General features: G+C 42.3%; 1 protein-coding gene across 9 annotated transcripts in view; it reads right to left on the bottom strand.

Annotated features, from left to right (window-relative positions):
• The window catches only part of RELCH (RAB11 binding and LisH domain, coiled-coil and HEAT repeat containing), a 194,265-nt gene that overhangs the window by 16,582 nt on the left and 158,501 nt on the right, over positions 1–19,182 (bottom strand). For 8 of the 9 annotated variants that reach the window (XM_040353587.1, XM_040353588.1, XM_040353590.1 and 5 more), the window contains 4 exons: positions 15,602–15,740; positions 14,498–14,614; positions 7,367–7,455; positions 3,273–3,343 (listed from right to left, as the gene is read on the bottom strand). In XM_040353587.1, the coding sequence (XP_040209521.1) occupies positions 3,273–3,343; positions 7,367–7,455; positions 14,498–14,614; positions 15,602–15,740 (416 nt within the window). Of the gene's footprint in view, positions 1–3,272; positions 3,344–7,366; positions 7,456–14,497; positions 14,615–15,601; positions 15,741–19,182 lie in introns of those variants that run through there. The other variant, XM_040353594.1, reaches the window with a different exon arrangement.

Genomic DNA, 19,182 nt, shown 5'->3' with positions numbered 1-19,182 from the left:
AGAAGAGCGGTGAAGACCCCGGAGAGCAGGAGAAGACCCCCGGAAATCGGAAGAAGAAGCTCCCCCTGGTAAAAGAGCTAAAGAAGACAGGGGGAGCCTCCGGAGCAGACTAATAAAATATTTTAATACCCTGTGTTTTTTATTTGTGTTTTTACCACTTTTCCTCCAGGTGAATGGGTAGGGGTACGATGTACCCCATATCCATTCACTTAGGGTGGGGGGGCCGGTATCTGGGGGCCCCCTTATTAAAGGGGGCTCCCAGATTCCGATAAGCCTCCCGCCTGCATACCCCGACAACCAACGGCCAGGGTTGTCGGGAAGGGGCCCTGTCCTCATCAACATGGGGACAGGGTGCTCTGGGGTGGGGGGGGCCGCAGTGCGCCCCCCCTGCCCCAGAGCACCCAACCCCCCCATGTTGAGGGCATGCAGCCTGGTACGGCTCAGGAGGGGGGGGGCGCTCGCTCGTCCCCACTCCTTTCCTGACTGGCCGGGTAGCGTGCTTTGGATACGGGTCTGGTATGGATTGTAGGGGGACCCCCTACGCCGTTTTTTCGGCGTAGGGGGGCTCTCCTTACAACCCATAACAGACCTAAGGGCCCGGTATGCTCCTGAGGGGGGAACCCATGCCAAATTTTTATTTAAAATCCGGCGGGGACTTCCCCCTCAGGATTCATAACAAACGCCGCACACGTGTAGAATTGGCGGGAATCCAAGTCGGATCTCCCGTCGCTTCTATGACGTGCACGTTGGAATGTGCTGTCACTATTCCAGTGAGTGCGAGATGTCGGCGAGATCTCGGCACCATGTCGCCGAGAATCAGCGCGATGCTGTCATGCTAAAAACACAATATCACAAACACCTACTGTATATGGTTTTGACAAAAATAATGCCCATCAAGCAGCACAAACCAGTTACCAAACCTCTTGCATTACAAAACAATTGCCTTGTGTACTAAAATATAAACACTAAACAATATTGTAATTTCCCAACATTTTCCAGGGCAGGTCCAAATTAAATTTGTACTTGTAGAGTTCTTATTTCTGCCATTTTAAATAAAGAGACATACTGTAGCTAAACAAAAGCAGTAATGTTTAATCCATCATCATTATAGAACCGCATAAAATATAGCACAGGGTATTATTCTTTAAAATCCACCCATGCGTTATGATTTGACTCTGCTAAACTTAGATTGTAAAAGATATTAAAATATGTGTGGGCTCACATAAGATTTAGGCCTCGTACACACGACCGGATCTGTCCGATGAAAAAACGGACCGCGGACCGTTTTCATTGGACATGTCCGCTTGGAGATTTTGGTCTGACGATTGTACACACCATCAAACCAAAATCCGTGCCGACAGAATACGCGGTGACGTGACGACGATGACACGGCGACGTGCGCGAACCCGGAAGTTAAATGCTTTCACGCATGCGATGAATCACTTCGACGTCATGCGCGGGTTCTCGGGCCAGCGGACATGTCTGATCGGTCATACTGACCATCGGACATGTCCGGCGGACATCGTCCCAGCGGACAAGGGGCCAGATCCACAAAAGGAATACGCCGGCGTATCTACTGATACGCCGTCGTATCCCTGTTTCTATCTATGCGACTGATTCACAGAATCAGTTACGCATAGATATTCCTAAGATCCGGCAGGTGTAATTGTTTTACACTGCCGGATCTTAGGATGCAGTACCGCGGCCGCCGCTGGGGGGAGTTCGCGTCGTAATCCAGCGTCGGGTATGCAAATGAGGAGTTGCGTCGATCCTCAAAGCTTTTTTGCGTTCGCTACGTCGCCGCTACGTTAGTTTCCCGTCGCTTAGTTACACTTTTGTGAGGCAGCCCTACTTTTACACAGCAGGCGTTCTGCTGTGTAAAGTATGGCCGTCCTTCCCGCGTAAAATTTTTAAATTTTACGTCGTTTGCGTAAGCCGTACGGGAATACGCAAATACGCTACGCGCCGTTCAAAAAATGACGTCACGTCGCGCAATGCACATCGGGAAAAAAGCGTCGGGAGCATGCGCAGTACGTCCGGCGCGGGAGCGCGCCTAATTTAAATGGGAGTCGCCCCATTTGAATTGGCCCGCCTTGCGCCGGACGGATTTGAGTTACACCGCCGCAAATTTCCAGGTAAGTGTTTTGTGGATCGGTACCTAACTTAGGAAATTTGCGGCAGTGTAACTTAAATCTAAAAAGTTACGTTGCGCTGCCGGGCTGTGGATCTGGCCCAAGTTTCTTAGCATGCTAAGAAATTTTTGTCCGCCGGAAAACGGTCGGCTGGACAAATGTCCGCTGGAAAACGGTCCGGTCGGCCGTACAGACGACCGAACATGTCCGCGGAAACTGGTCCGCAGACAAGTTTCAGCGGACAAGTTTGGTCATGTGTATGAGGCCTCAAAGGTACTAACAAAAAAAGAAGACATTGACATGCTAAGTTGATATTTCTGTCATTAAAGAAGAACTGCAGTCTGCTCACATAATTTGTAATAAACATCTTTGCCATTCTGAAGCTTCCCTCCAACCAATTTGCATATTATTTTATATATACTGCGGTTCTGTACTTGCCAAATGTGCTGCAGAAATCTCCCTCCACTGAGTCTGGCTGAAACCATTTGTTGGCAGCTGAAGCCGCTGCGTGTTCACTTCCTGGATTTACACAGAGGCACACCTCCAGCCCTGCAGCTATCATTAGCCCTCTTATGATTCACCCCCCTCCCTTTCTCGCAGAGAAAGAGAGAGCTGTGCAAGATGTCATAAGCCTAGGCTAATGACCAGACAAGAATCAGGAAGTGGGCTGTATAAGGTATTCACTGGCAGAGAAAAAAATATTTCACTATTCAAAATTAAAACAAGGGCAGAAGATTAAATAGATAGAAAGTTGAAAAAAAATGACTGAAGGTCTTTAAATGTATTGCAGCTGGCCTTCCACTTTGCAGTCTCTACTATTAACGTTTAACATCTCCATTATATATATTTTTTCACTTTTGTACCCTTCAACCTAAATGTAGCAAGTTGCGTGATCAGACTGTATTGTATGTGGCCAACAGAACATTGCATTGAATAGAAAATAAACACCGTCCATGTTTTCTGTGCAACTCTGACAATAGAACCTGACAGCGGATACTTGATTGCTGGTCATGCATAAAGTACGGAATTTCAAACTGGGAAAGGTACACAAATTCTGGCTACCACTGTAGAAATTAGACCTATAGACTATATCAAAATAATTAAATAATTCTTTTTTAATAAGTTAATAATTTCACCTACCCTTGTGGCTCCTGGGCGGTCTTGTTTTCCACCTTCTGTTCACATTCCTTTATCATGGAGCTTAAAATAACCTTGCAAAGGAGAGAGACGTGACAACAAATGAAAAAACGCAAACCAGACATATTCATGATTAACTTCGGCTTCATCAATAACAGAATACTGAGAAACCATCAACCATATCACTGCCTTACACCCTATTCACACTTGTGTGACTTTGAACATCAAAGTCACATGACAAGTCGCACAGCGTTTTCCAATGGTAACCACTCATATTTGCGACTTAAAGTTGCAGGGACTTCAAAGTAGTTCATCCACTACTTTAGTCCGCTTTCATGCAACTTGAGGGCCATAGACTTCAATGTTAACCCTCAAAAGTTGCATGAAAGTCGTACTTGAAAGTTTTATCTAGAAAAGGGAGTTACCGCTCCAGGTGGGTATGCTGGACAATCAATAGCTTCTCAGGAGAGTGCCGGCAATGCACAAGGCAAATTGTAAAGGCTAGAAGAATGGACAGCCGCACTTCCAAATTGTGAAGGCTAGAAGAATAGACGGCCGCACTTCCAAATTGTAAAGGCTAGAAGAATAGACAGCCGCACTTCCAAAAAACCCTTAGATTGTCTTTATTTAAAAAAATGGCAAATGCACTACAAAGTACAGCAAAACAGTGGAGATAGCATCCTACGCGTTTCACACTGCGGTCAGTGCTTAATCAAGCGCAGTGTAAAACGCGTAGGCTGCTATCTCCACTGTTTTGCTGTACTTTGTAGTGCATTTGCCATTTTTTTAAAATAAAGACAACCTAAGGGTTTTTTGGAAGTGCGGCTGTCTATTCTTCTAGCCTTTACAATTTGAAAGTTTTATCTGTAGCAGTGGGTCCGACTTTGCAGAGGGACAACAAGCCAGATCCAAGTCACACCCATCCAAAGTCACGTCAAAGCTGCACACGTGTGACATTAAAATGTATTTGATTTATTAGATTTGGCTGAGTAAACTGATATTTACATTAACACATACTAGAAGATTGACAGCGTGTGTATGGCCTGGTCTGGCCAATCCAATGAACGAAAAGACAAACCTAGTGCTCATAGGCACAGCATAACCCCCTCAGGATTTTTAGGAAAGACCAGGTAAGTATTTAAAAATTATTGTTTATTAGAAATATTAGACAATCTATACAGAAGTATAGAAGTATGTAAGCAGTTTAGCTGGGATACAAATTGATGTTTCCTTGGACACTAGCCAAGATGAGCTGCAAACATGGATTTCAATTTTCCCGTTCACCGCCGGATATTTTTTGTTTTTAGTACATACTCCTTTGTGAGGATCTCTTTGGGAGAGTAAGGTATTGGACTTTGTAGGAAATAACTTTGTGCAAAAAAAGGTTGTGGCGCCAACTCATATATAAACCTTCATCTTACAACAGACGTAATATAATCATATATACCATCCCACAGTAAAATTAGAAAAATATACACACACACACACAAAAAGTCAATCACTGTAGACAATAAATAGGAAAGTAGAGAATTCTTCAAATGGAGCCCCACAACAAAATGTGCATTAGGAATGCAAACTCACCAGAACTTTAAAACAAAAATGCCTCGTAGAAATGATAGGTTTCTTCCAACCAACAGCATGAATGAGAGCGATCCCTCTGACTTTAGCACTAATCAGTCAATAGAGCTCAGGAAAAACATGGGTAATCATAGCGCAAGATACAGCGGCAAAGTGGCTCTCCTGTGCCGGATCACGCACCTAGAAACATTATCCAGTACTCTTGGGTAGGGGGCGCCGCACCGGTGTGCCCCCTGTGCCATGATTAACACAGCACAAGCAGATCGGGGTGGTTATGGTCAATGGATGACCGCTGGCACCCGCTGATCGGCAAGGAGAAAGAGTAGAGCTCTTTGTAAACAAGGCAGAGCTCTGTCCCGTCAGTGGGGATGTGCTGGATTTTGTTTCCCTGCAAAGCAGCAAATTAAATCAAGCACATTCTTTAGTAAAAACAGCACATAGTAAGCCCAAAAACACTGGTTAGGCACACGTTTAACCCTTTGATCCCCCCAGATATTTAACCCCTTCCCAATCAGAGTCATTAGTACAGTGACGGTGCATATTTTTAGCACTGATCACTGTATTAGTGTCACTGGTTCCCACAAAATGTCAGATGGATGGATGGATGGATGATTTTTTTTTTATATAGGATAGGTTTTATAGCAAAAAGTAAAAAAGTATTTTTCAAAATTGTAAACTTCTTTTGTTTATAGCGCGAAAAAAAAACCCCCCAAAAAAAAACAGTGGTGATCAAATACTGCCAAAAGAAAGCTCCATTTAGGGAAAAAATTACAAATTTCAGTTATGTACAGAGTTGCATGACAGCGCAATTGTCAGTTAAAGTAACACAGTGCCATTTAGCTTTTTTCGCCTCCGTTTTCATCTTGTGATCTGGCCATTGACACAACTTCTGTATAAAGTGCCTCTACTCTGGATGGAGCACAGGGGCACTTTCAGACAGCAATATTGTCAGTCTGGGGGAAGGGGAGTGTCAGATGCACTAGAAGACTTAAATACACTAACTGTTAAAGTGTTAGCTGGCGTTCAGCTTCAAACGGTTTAAAATGGGATAAAGGTTTAAAATAAATAAATAAATAAAAGCGGAGCATTGTAAGCACCCCTGGTTTGTCTCATCCCTCTGACTGCTTCTTTTCCAGTCTCAATTAATTGCCGTGTCTTTTTAAACTCCCTGCAACTGAATGTTTCCCTATGCTAAAATCACCATCAAGACAGATGAAAAAAATGCATGCACGTTTTTCCATCTGTCTTCATAAAAAAGTAGTCTATATCAGATAATAATTGGAGAGAGATAAACAATGCTGCCCACTCAGTTATTAGCAGTATCAGAGTTCAGATAAAGCACCTCGCCAACATGGCATTCATCCCTGTGTACCAACACAATTAGGCTCAGCAATCGATAAGCCATTGCACTTCTTTATTTACACTTTCAACTGTGATATTCCCAGATGTCGGTCATAGAGCAGATGTCATTATTACTTAAGAGAAAAAAGTTAAAAGGACAAGTTCACCTTTTTAAAAATAAAATAAAAAGACACATCTTTTGGAGGTAAAAAAAAAAATTGCATTTATCATATTTTATATTGGGGGCCTGGAAAGCATTGCACCTATGATCAGCAGATCGTGGGTGCAATGCAGGGCTCTTGCAGACCCTGTGTGTAAGCCATTTGGCTGCCAGACCTTGTAGTTTCTGTTTACAGAACTCTGTGAATGAATGACGGGGCTGGGCAGGTGGAGCCCACACGACCAAGTTCTTTGCAGAGTGTGACACAGCAAGGGGGAAAGATCCCTTGCCACAACAGGAAGGCGGGGCCCGGTGAATTTCAGACATGTTGGGCCGGCCACCGTTTGAAATTTGGCTGGTTCAGCAGGAACCGGACAAGATTCGAACCGTTGATTGATCAACTTGGGTACAACTAGCCTGCTGGATTCTCTTGGGCTTATCACGGTCTTCCCCTGGCGGGAACGGCTTACCCCGCCTGCCCCCGCCAGGAGAAGACAATTTCTCAGCAGGAGGTTTTCCCCTGTCAGCACTGTTTGTGTTGATGGGAGATTCATGCAAATTTCTCAGAATATGGGTGTAACATGTTACAAAATGTGAACTTATCCTTTAAACCTGATAAGGATAGCTCTGACTTCTGTTGTGTGTAGGTATTCTGTGGGACAGTTTATGAAAGTATAAAAGTAAATATTATAACAGAGAATTGGTTTATAAAACATATGTCAAATCCAACTAAAGTGATCGGTTACCCCAGTTCAAATGTGGATGCTGAAAATGCTTTTGCAATAAAATTTGAATTTTGATAAGGTCCGAAACAGAAGTGGAGGATGCAAATTGTTAAGCCTCATTCACACTGGCTCGCCTATGTCTGTAGCAACACTTGCGCAAATACTTGCATAAATTTGATACAAGTAGTTTAAAAAAAAAAAAAAAAAGGACCTACCGCCATAAACCTATTAATAGAGTAATTCTAAAAATTATTTTCATTAGGAATTAGCAATTGCAGAAATAAAGCGCGTACCTCATGTTCAGGGGACAGCTGTTCCATATCAGCACGTAGGCACCTGAGTCCGGGTAAAAAGTGATTCACCATTAACTCCTCAGATATGACTGCAACATACTGTTAAGGAATTTTTATATATGCTGATAGAGTTGCTTTATACTGTGAACGCTGGTATATTATTGTCTGTCAAATACACATATAATGTAGACCATGCACATCAACTTTCCTGACATGCTCATAATTGGCAATAAAATGCGACATAAGCCAATCATCAACTATAACCCCAGCAGTAAAATGTCGCTTTCTAGCTTTGAACAGAGTAGTTAGAACACCTTTCAAGTTTTTTTAATTTTTTTTTATTGCTTTCCCTGTTGGGAAGGTCCAACCTCACCATTTATCCTGAGGACCAACAAACAGGAAAGAAAACTAAGGGCCCTTAAAGGTTGTCACCAGAAGAGAACTAGAGGGGACATCTCCCAATGGGTACACTGGTTCCAGTGAAAATGCCAGAGGTAGGATTTGCCTTAATTTTGAGGAGATTGCTTTTAATTTCCTGTCATGTCTGAGAACTAAGAATCCTGACTTTATGAAAAACTAAACCAAAAAAAGTTTTGGCAGCAATTACACTTTAATGACTGACTCAAGGCACCAAAAAAAGAAATGTGGAACCATTAGTATCTGGTCACAAAAATAACTTCCACTGTATATTGATTCGGAGGTCTGCAATGTTAGTTATTGGTTCTTGCATCTCGCTCATGACAGGTTAAAGCGTATTTAAGCCCCCAAAATACTATATATAGCAATTTATCAGTCTTAAGATGAGGGGACTGTATTCATTTACATTTTTCAGGTTAAAAAGCTAAAATTCCAGGAATTCAGCGCCTCTGTAAAAAGTGAAGGCACACTATGAGTTAAATTTAAGGAGGCGAATGACAGCTCCTGGATTTGGCTCTATCATTTACATCTGACAGTTTTATTGCACTCCCGCTGTATTTTCAGGAGCCCTGATGCTCCAGGTCTAAGCATTTTCAACATTAAAATAGGTGTAGCTGTTTTGGCTGTCCTTCCCCTCCTCCTGCTCAATCACAGAAGCCTGTTTATTATGTGAACTCATTCATAAAATACAAAGGCTTCTCTGAATGGGCAGCAAAGTAAAGAGGCAGGTATAGCTGCTCTGTGTGTCTTGGTCTCCTTACTCACAGAGTGTCAGTGTATGCCCTGGCAGCTCCATAAACCTGTCGAGCTATAAAGAAATGAGCTCAGGGGATGTCATGCAACTCCTTGGACTTAAAGGGTCACTAAAGGAAAAAAATTTTTTTGCTGAAATTACTGTTTACAGGGTATTGACATACAAGTTAACTGATTCCTTTTAAAAATGATTAAAGATAGATTAAATTCAATCATATAATGTACCTACAGTTTCACTTTCGTTTTTAAACTGGTTTCAGGTTTCTGTGAAGTAAAGAGACCCACAGAACAAAAACAAACAAATCCAGGGCAGTGTTTTGGTTTTAAAATGAATCGGATTGGTTCTGAGGAGTTTTAGACACACAGCTTGGACCACAGTGAAAAGCTGCCATGAGATTTTTCATAAGGAGCCAGACAAGCAGGAAGTGTGGAGATCACAGCAGAATTACAGCAACTTCAAAGCAAAAACGAACAATGAGGACATGAAACCAGGACTGCAGTAAGGTAAAGGAAGCTATTTAGCTTAAAAAAAAAAATTCCTTTAGTTATCCTTTAATTCATAGTGTGCATGTGATTTTCACAAAGTGGGTGAAATCGAGGAATTCAGCATAAAGCACATTTTCAATAGCGGTTGTTCTTGCTCAGTGTCTGTCAAGCTTACTCTCTCTTGTGTAAACTACTAGTCCCATCATTCAATGAAGAAAGCTAAAAGGCAGACGTGCTAAAAATCCAGCCTGTATTAAGACCATCATAACTACCCAATAGATACAGTGGAGAAAATATGAGTAGATGAAAGGACAAAGTGCGTTTTTCGCAGGATTACCAGGTGAAAATAAAGAAATAAATCCCTGAAAAAAAAACAAAACTAGCAGACACCAACTCCAAAGACCGGTAAGCTGCAATATACGACATTTTTGGAAGAAGAAAAGATATGAAATAAGCACCACATTTTCCAAAAAGAAGCCAGAATATGTATAGATTCATAAGAATTCCAGTACAGCTATGCTAAAAACTGACAACAACAATCCAAGAATCTCTTCAACCAACAGTCTATACCATGAAAACAATCAGTTAAGATTAAGTACATAATATATAGGAATCTTACTGACCACAGTAAGCTCTTAATATGCCACAAATGTCTAACAAATCTCAAAGTGTTTGCTTTACAAATTATGTGAAAAAGGAATAAAGTAAATGCCAAAAGCTGGATGACAGTAAAAGAGGAAGTTGTCAGCAAGGAAGCAGTTATTGATTGACACATCACTGGAACTTCTCCTTTATAAGCACAAATGTACCATTTATAATTGAGGTAACCATCCTCTTTCGCAACCGACAATGCTAATTTTAAGTAGACTGTCCTGGAGTTTTTGGCAGCAACAGGCCAATGCATCGTAAGTTGGTTTCCGGTAGCATAAATTTATTCATACTGTAGCATGACTTGATATCTCTTTAAAGTCTCAGTTGTCAAAGAAACATGTTTAAAAGATTTGCAATTTTAGAAGATCAAGATCAAAGTGTTAAACCCATCTGATAAGTAATGGCCGACCACAAGGTCTCTAAAGCTGGCCATACACCCATAGAGCCCTGGTTCACACTGGGCTGCGGGAGTGAAGCCGTGCGAGTTCAGCTGAACTCGCAGTCCCGATTTCGGCCGTGATTTAAGAGACATCTGTGCAGGTTTCTGCACAGATGTCTATGTAAATCGCGGCCCGAAATCGCAAAAAGTAGTACAGGAACTACTTTTTGAAATCGGTGCAGCGCCACAGATGCGGCGTCGCACCGATTAGGACAGTGTCATTGCCGACAATTGCCGGCAAATGCCGCCGATTTGAGATGCGATTTCACATGTGAAATCGCATCTCAAATCGAAGGAAATCGTACCCAGTGTGAACCTGGGCTGAATGTCAATGCTGCACCAAAATGTTAATGCAACACCAAAAAAAAAAAATCGGCTTTTGTCAAAGGAGCCAGGTGGAAAATTGTCAGTTCAGCAGCGCCTGCATCCAATCTGCGTAGATAGAGAAAATCCATACGTGTATTGGCCAGCTCAAGACAGGGGCTACATTCTTTTTTCTTTTTATACAGAAAAACTAAGCCAGTGAACCTTGAATACAGACATGTAAGGGACTATAGGTGGAATTTCACTCCTAAACATTACTCATGATAAAACTTGTACTGCTAATTTTGTAAGTAGAAAAAGAAAAACAACACTACTGTAACTTCTTCCATACCAGGCACTCCCTCCCCCCCTTCCTGCACAGGACAATTTTTAGCTTTCAGCGCTGTTGCACTTTGAATGACAATTGCACTGTACCCAAACTAAATTTTTATCATTTTCTTCCCACAAATAGAGCTTTTCGTCACCTCTGCGGTTTTTAGTTTTTGTGCTATAAATGAAAAAAGACCGACAATTTAAAGAAAAAAAATTGGGCGCTGATATGGGCCACCGATAGGCAGCACTGAAGGCACTGATGGGCGGCACTGAATAGGCAGCATTGATGAGGAGCTACTGAGTGGCACTTTGATGGGGCACTGACAGGCACTGTTGTGGGCACTGACAGGCATTTACTAGGGGGCAGGCTGGCAGGTGTTGATGGGAGCTGTGCTGATAATCAATGTGCTGATTATCAGCACAGACCCCCTCCCCCCCTCTGAAAGGGAGAGCCGCCGATTGGCTCTCCCTGTCAACGTGAACCAAGGAAAGCCGTTTACAACACTTCATGGTTCACGTGATGATCAGCTGTGATTGGTCACAGCTGATCACCAAGGATGAGCTCCAGCGTGTTCGCATAGTACACGTGCAAAGCCCGCCAGGAAGTCTGCACGGCGCTGCGCTAATCACAACCAGGGAGACATTTCCCAATCTCTGCAGCCGAGCATCGGGACATTGTCTCCCTGGCTGTGATTAGCGCAGTGCCGTGCAGACTTCCTGGCGGGCTCTGCACGTGTGCTACGCGAACACGCTGGAGCTCATCCTTACTGATCACGTGGTAAGAAGCCTCTGTCAGAGGCTTCATACCACTATAAGAGTTGCCGTGTGTCAGACTGACACACAGCACCTCCGATCGCTGCACTGCATGCCCCCGTGGGCCCACGCCGGCTGTGATATCCTGATCACATTATATGAAGTCAGGTCAGGATATCACAAACACTTTGCCGCCGTCATTCTGCTATATGGCGGGTGGCAAGTGGTTGAAGATTAAAGGTCAAGAATAGATATTTTCAAGAACCTCCATCTCCCCTCTTAGGTTGTTATAATAGTGCAGCCTTAAGTGTTTGTTACAATTACCTGCTCTGTGCAATGGTTTTGCACAGAGCAGCCTCGATCCTACTTTTCTTATGTGCCCCACCAGCACTCCTGGCTCCTCCCCTGCTGAGTGCCCCCACAGCAAGCCGCCTATGAGGGCACTCATGCAGGTTCGCTCCCAAACCGCACTCTGTGTCTACTGACACACAGAGAAAGGCTTAGCACTGCCCGGCCCCTCCTCACTAGCTGTGATTGACAGCAGCATGAGCCAATGGCTCCCACTGCTGTGTATGAGGAAGGAGAGGACAGGAAGGGGGCTGTGGCTGCACACAGATAGCTTTTTACCCTAATGAATAGAATACCTTTAAAACCACTTTAGCCTTCTTGGGCATGTGTGGTCTGTTGATCACTTGTATTCTCTCTCCCTGTGAAAGCAGATTATTTTTCTTTGTGGTAGGCAATTAAACTTTCTCATAAGACACTAAGCCTTTCCTTAGCTTTTATGTATTTTGGACAATCCCTATGTCATATGACATTTTTTTGGATGCCTAATCAACATTGCACTTAAGCAGAGCTTTTGATGGCCAAAATGCCAGCGCCCATTGGCTGGCCCAAAATAAACTATTTCTACTTGCATACTCTTGAAGTAAAATAAAGAGGGCATTCCCCGCTGCAGCAGCAAAAAAAAGATTATTTAATGTTATGAGACTATAGCCTGTCTGTTTACTGGACATGGTTTGTCCTTTGATAAAGTTTGGTTCTTAGAAGACACGGGATGCAAAATTCTTTAAAAAAGTGAGATCTTTGTCATCTTTTTCGTGTAGATATGGAGCCTTAATTTGTGTGTGTGTGTCCTGTTCTCACTACAAGACTGTTGACCTGCTCTGTGTTGAAATGCAACATTTATGTATGCATTTTAACGCAACACAATGCATGTAAAAAATGTATCAACCCAGCGCAATGCAACACAAGAAGAAGAAGAAGAAGAAGAAAAAAAGAAAAAAACTTTGCATTGTCATTCATTTTGTCCCTTTACAAGCACCCATACCAGTGGCCATCTTTGGGGAATTGGAGAATGAGGAGAAGAGAAGTGTGTGCAGAGCCAGTGCTTTCTAGTCGGCATGTCAGAATTTATTAATATTGATGATTTTGTAGCTCACGTTTAAGCACTTCATAAATCCCGGTACAAGGTCCAAAACTGCCCTTTACTTTCATGTTCTGAGAGCAATGGATTTACCCAATAGCGTCTTCTGGCTTGCCCCAATCTCTTCATGCGTCTCCTTATCCTCAATAAAGCTAGCACAATCACAATGATTAGAGTCAGTTGTGCTAGACATCCTGTTTACCAAAAAAAAAAACTACAAAAAATAAAATGTTTGTTTACTCACGCCATCAAAAACACAGACACAAATCAACACACGTTTTTTATGGCATGCTAGTGTGAATTCAGCCTAATTGTTTTACAGACAGCAAATGAGTACAGGTAAAAAGGAAGTAGATCTACAAACTACTCATATAGCCAAGTTAATGGCAACACACAGCCTAGTTGGTGAAAAATTGGTGATAACGAGTAAATATAACTGATAAACTACAGCGCTACTAAATCCAAAATACACCACACAATTAATAAATAAATGTAAAAAGCTGCAGTATGTGAAAAAGGTTACCAACCAAACAACAAAATGTGAAAAATATAAACATATGCGCTAAAAACAACTAATTTATGTGATACCTTACTAAGATCAATCCAATTGTGATAATAATTCAAAACCCTGAATAGGGGCTTAGTCGTGTTGCCACAATGGGGTGAAGCACACAAAATATATATAGATGAGGGAAAAAAATAATAATTAGTGTATAAAAATTAATTAATAAATTAATACAAAGCTAATTAATTCAGAGCATCAAATAGTACTCAATCTCAGAATACCGTCCCTGTAGAGTAGATGGTAAAATAGGGTTAAACAATGTTGATTAGCAGCAGCGTGAGAGTGTCACTGGATACAACAGCTCTGTGAAACAGGTATCTCATACTCAGCTTCAAATCACTTCAGTAGCTCCAACGACATAGCCTTGGTCATTAGCGATGGTGCAAAAAACAGGCTTCAGCCCCCCTCTTCAATACACCACAACAGGTGTGGAACATGTAAGAAAAAGGGAAATTGCTCTATGGACATTACCCATGATTAAGTCACGTGGCAAGTGACGCAACGCGTGGGGGAGGAGTCTGCTGTACGAGATCTGTCGGAAGTTCCCGAGTGAGGACCTCTACACTTTTCGTTACTGAGTGGCTTGATTCAAAGACGGGGAGAGCGTGAGTGGATCGGCGCATAGCATTGGCAGCGGTATTGTCGTGTCTGGCTGTATCACACTATTGTGTTTCCCTTTTTCTTACATGTTCCACACCTGTTGTGGTGTATTGAAGAAGGGGGCTGATTATTATCACAATTGGATTGATCTTAGTAAGGTATCACATAAATTAGTTGTTTTTAGCGCATATGTTTATATTTTTCACACAGCCTAGTTCAAATCAAATTCAGGCTGTAAAAAAAAATAAAAAAAAATAATAATAATAATAACCACTACATAAATAATAATAATAATAATAATAATAATAATAATAACCACTACATAAAGGTGACCTGCACAAATCAAAAATGACTAAAATTCCATTTCTAAAATGTGGTGTTAGTCATTCAGAATGAAAAGGATACAACAGCAGGAAAGCGCACTGTAAGCTTCAAACAAGTATGTAGCAATGTCAAGTCTCTTTGAATCCACCGACTGTTGATTGTTGACCAAGGCTAACTTGTGCAAATTAGGAAGAACAACTACAAAAAGGAAAGTTATGATCATCTTCTTTGCAAATATTAGTTCACGGTTATATACATATACACACTTAGACTGGCCAGTAGGCTGAACGATAAAAACAAATGTCTTCCTCCATCCACAAAGTTGAGTTGGATAGAGAAATCCTCCCTACTGAGACATTGTATTCTGATATAGGGGACTCTCAGCGGCTGCAGGAGAGTAATTGGCTGCAGCAGCTAATCAAGAGAAGTTGTCCAACAAGCCCATTCAACAGAAATAAAACATTAGATTAACGTCTGTAGAACAGGAGAGGCCACATGTGGATCAAAATTTGTCCAGTCCCTGCTGAACATTGGTCCATCTAAGGCCAGCTTTATACTCACAAAATGGGCCAAAGACTGCATGCTTTGCACATATATAGAACATGTGAATGGGCAGTTCAGCTTATCAAACTGTTCCTGGAGTTAATGAAAGCAAACATTGCGTTATTTTTGTGCCCGTGGCACTGGTTGGTGGAAATTTCTTAAGCTGGGTATACACAAAGCATTTTATTTTAAACATTTTTCATTCAACCGGCGGGTTGAAAACAAAAAAACAGACAGATCCACACAAAAAGTGTGGATGCGGTAAAACTCCCCGTTACACTATTGCATTCTGACAGTGAGGCCTTCCCCCGTCAATATACCGATTAGTGCTGCAGCCATTGACTGCATACTCTGATCGAATACTGGTTTTCCAGAAGGACATAAAAAATTGGCAGGTTCCTGGTGAACCAAAAGAATTTTCATACGTGTATACGCTGCTTAAAATCTCTTTTTGTCTATATGGAAGGGAAAAGTGGAAAATTCATTTTCCACAGCTAAATAAATGAAGTCTGGAAACTCCATGCAAAAAAGGTAAAGGCCACAAGGCTAACCCTAATGAATTACTGTCATACAGTTCCCTCAGCTGCTACTTGTCACGTGGTACTAATCTAAAAATCTCAAAATGTGAAGAAACCGACTTACATTCATCTCTAAACCTTGGCTCTGCATTAGGTCCAACTCTACCAAACGTTCTTATAATTTCTGTCTGCAGGGAGTGCTGATCTTGGTACTGAGGGTCTTCAAGGAATGAAGCCAGCTGCATTTTTACTCTCTCTAATAACTACAGAAAAAATAAACATTTGAGAATCATTTGCACACTACTCACAAATCATTATGCCTTGGATAGGAGTTATACACAAGTAAATTGTTAGAAGTACTTATAAAGAATTATTTTTTGTTCATTCTATTACAGAATGCAGCTGAACAGCATTAGGTATGTAGGGGATTCAACAGTGTCACAAGGTATACGTTAGCAAATCCAACTCTAAGAATGTAGTTTTACCATTTGTTCTTTCACCGGTTTGTGTGCTGGTGTACAGAAATTACAGAAAACATGGTCCTGCAAAGTAAAGATAAACCTCACAGAACAGAGACAGCATTGGCTGCAAAAATGGACCTCTTAAAGCGGGGGTTCACCCTTAGAGGGCACTTTTCCCCCTTAGATTCCTGCTCGTTATTACTAGGGGAATCGGCTATTTTAAAATATGTGCAGTACTTACCCGTTTACGAGACGCATCCTCTCCGTCGCTTCCGGGTATGGGCTTCGGGAATGGGCGTTCCTTCTTGATTGACAGGTTTCCGAGAGGCTTCCGACGGTCGCATCCATCGCGTCACGATTTTCCGAAAGAAGCCGAACGTCGGTGCGCAGGCGCAGTATAGAGCCGCACCGACGTTCGGCTTCTTTCGGCTACGAGTGACGCGATGGATGCGACCGTCGGAAGCCTCTCGGAAGAATGTCAATCAAGAAGGAACGCCCGCTCCCGAAGACCCATACCCGGAAGCGACGGAAGAAGATGCAGCTCGAAAACGGGTAAGTACTGCACATATTTTAATATAAATAGCCGATTCCCCTAGACCGAACGAGCAGGAAGCTAAGGGGAGATTTTTATTTATTTTTTAAATGGGTGAACTCCCGCTTTAACTTGGCTGCTTTCACTTGAGAAACATTAGAAATTACACATTGAAAATCTGGCAGCACTTCTGTGTTGTTAATTGTTTTAATGAGCAAATACAAGCTCAAATGATAGGAGGAGAAAAAGACCTTAACAAAACTCCCAGCAGGATACAGGGTGCCTTGGCAGGGCCTGCAGCTTACATATTTATTTGCAAATGTGTGCAACTAAACCTCTGTTTTTAACACATACTGTTAAACAGGTTAATTTGGTTGGTCGCAGGCTGGTTGGTAAGTTGAGCTTGTAAATTCTTTGGTTTCATTTGAAAACTCCCTGCTTGCCTCTTTTTATGCAACGTGGGGTTCAGAGATACCGAGTGTGCAGGAAAGTGTCCAATATAACCCATGTTTACAATGTCTGGTGTGGGCATAAAATATTCATAGGAAACCTTAGGGGAAAAATTCTGTTCCTCATACTTTCCTTTAACTACCTCTCTGAAATATATTCATGACTTTGACTAATCATGTTAATGCAATAGTTGAAGCTGGTTTCTAAAACTAGAAGTCTTAGGAAATCTCTGCTCCTTTTCCTGTTGGGGTACCCACAAAGCACTGTCCTTGGGCCCCTCCAATTCGCTCTCTATACCTGTTCCTTGGGCAAGTTGATAACCTCCCAAGGTTTCCAAAGCCACCCCTATGCTGATGACATCCAGATCTATCTCTCGACTCCTCAACCCACCCCCACAACCACCCCACGTATCACAAACATACTGAGTGACATGTCAGTATGGATGTCACACCATTTCCTCAAAATCAATCTTTCTAAAACTGAGCTTGTAATATTTCCTCCTCCCCAATCCCTTCCCCATGACTTTACCGTTGGTCCCTCCACATATGCCAAGGTGCTGGGTGTAATCCTAGTCTCGGGCCTTTCCTTCAGCCCCCACATCCAATCACTGGCTAAATCTTGCTGCCTTAACCTCCGCAACATTTCCAGAATTCGCCCCTTTCTGACTAAGGACACAAAACAACCTATTCACTCCTTGGTTATTTCCCGCCTTGACTACTGCAACTATCTTCAGTGGCCTACCTTTACACAAAAGCTATCCCTCTTCAGTCTATTATGAACGCTGCCGCTAGACTTGCTAACCGATCAATGACTTCTGTTCCTCTCCCATTTCTTCACTGGCTTCCCCTACCCCATTGTAAAAATTCTAAATACTAAACCACAGCATACACGGCCATCTACATCACCCCCAGCTTCATCACCAACCTCTCGGCTCCTCCCAAGACCTCCTGCTCTCTAGCTCCCTTGTTTAGGCAAGCTGCTAGCAGGCTTCAGCACTTCTTGAAGCTTGTTGTTCACACTGCTCTTATACAAGCCCATTTGAAAAAGGCCTAGATGTGGCTCGTCCTGCTACATGGCTGTTGGCTATTCAGAAATGGTGTTGTCTGAATTTGATACATATATAGATAACCCCTCAAAGCAGAATCTTACACTGATCCTAAAGAAACAGGCTAATCTGAGAGTGGTGCCATGGATAAAAGATTAGTTCTAAACATGTGAACTACTACTACATAGAAAACAAAAAACAGTTAAACCCTTTAACCATGTAGTTATTAAGCAATATTTTATTGCATGTATATATAAAGTATAATCTAAATCTTTCTTGAAAACCCTCTTTCCTCTAGTTAAAACGTAACCATACATGACCATTATTACTTGGGTGTTGTCGCACATAATTTGTATCCGTGTCACTGCACTCTGTAGGTGTAAGACAGCAATGAGTCTGTAGTGGGTGTGTTTAGGACTACCTCTTCTACATGACAAGCAGGTGTGCACACATCCTCAGATTTCAGGAAAGGGAGAGCAGTGGAGTGGTGCAGCAAAGCCATACCTGGATGAAAACTGAACTACTAATTCTCAATGTTGACTAAAGTTTGCCTTTTAGTCAGAGGAAATTACATGGATTAAAGAAGTTTAACCAGGAGTTAAAACAGCTTGTAAATCTCTCCTACGAGGACCAGTGCACATATGACCTGCCACTGCTAAAATCTGTGCAGCGTTTGCTGAGTAGCATGGTCGAAAATATTGCCCCCTACTTCACAGCTATCTGACCATGCTAGAGTAAGGATATGAATACTTCATTAGTTCCAACTAACATCCCACAAAGGAGAGGGGGCAGAACAGACACAGAGTACACTGATACCCACATAGCCTCAGCCATCTATGAGCTCTACTAGACATCTACAACAGTGATCTCCAAACTACGGCCCACAAGCTGTTGCAGAAATAGACGCCCCATGAGGCATTGTAAAACTCTGCCATTCACAGACTTGACTAGGCATTATGGGAATTGTAGTTCCTGAACAACTGGAGGACCATAGTTTGGAGACCCCTGCTCTACAGCCTTCTCTGCTTTGCAGCCCCATGCCTCTTCTGCTCTCTTTGTGCTGATAAAAGACTGGGCCCACAACCTAGGCTAGGATTAAGGCTACTTTGTCGAAACGCGCAAGCCCTGCATTACTTTGTACCACACCTGGATTAATAAACATATTCATGGTGGAAGATAGAGCTGCCAGCTTTCTTTTATATACATGTAAGCCCACA

The sequence above is a fragment of the Rana temporaria genome, chromosome 5 (genome assembly GCF_905171775.1).
Source record: "Rana temporaria chromosome 5, aRanTem1.1, whole genome shotgun sequence".
NCBI classification, from domain to species: domain Eukaryota; kingdom Metazoa; phylum Chordata; class Amphibia; order Anura; family Ranidae; genus Rana; species Rana temporaria.
This window is presented reverse-complemented; position numbering and strand designations above follow the sequence as displayed.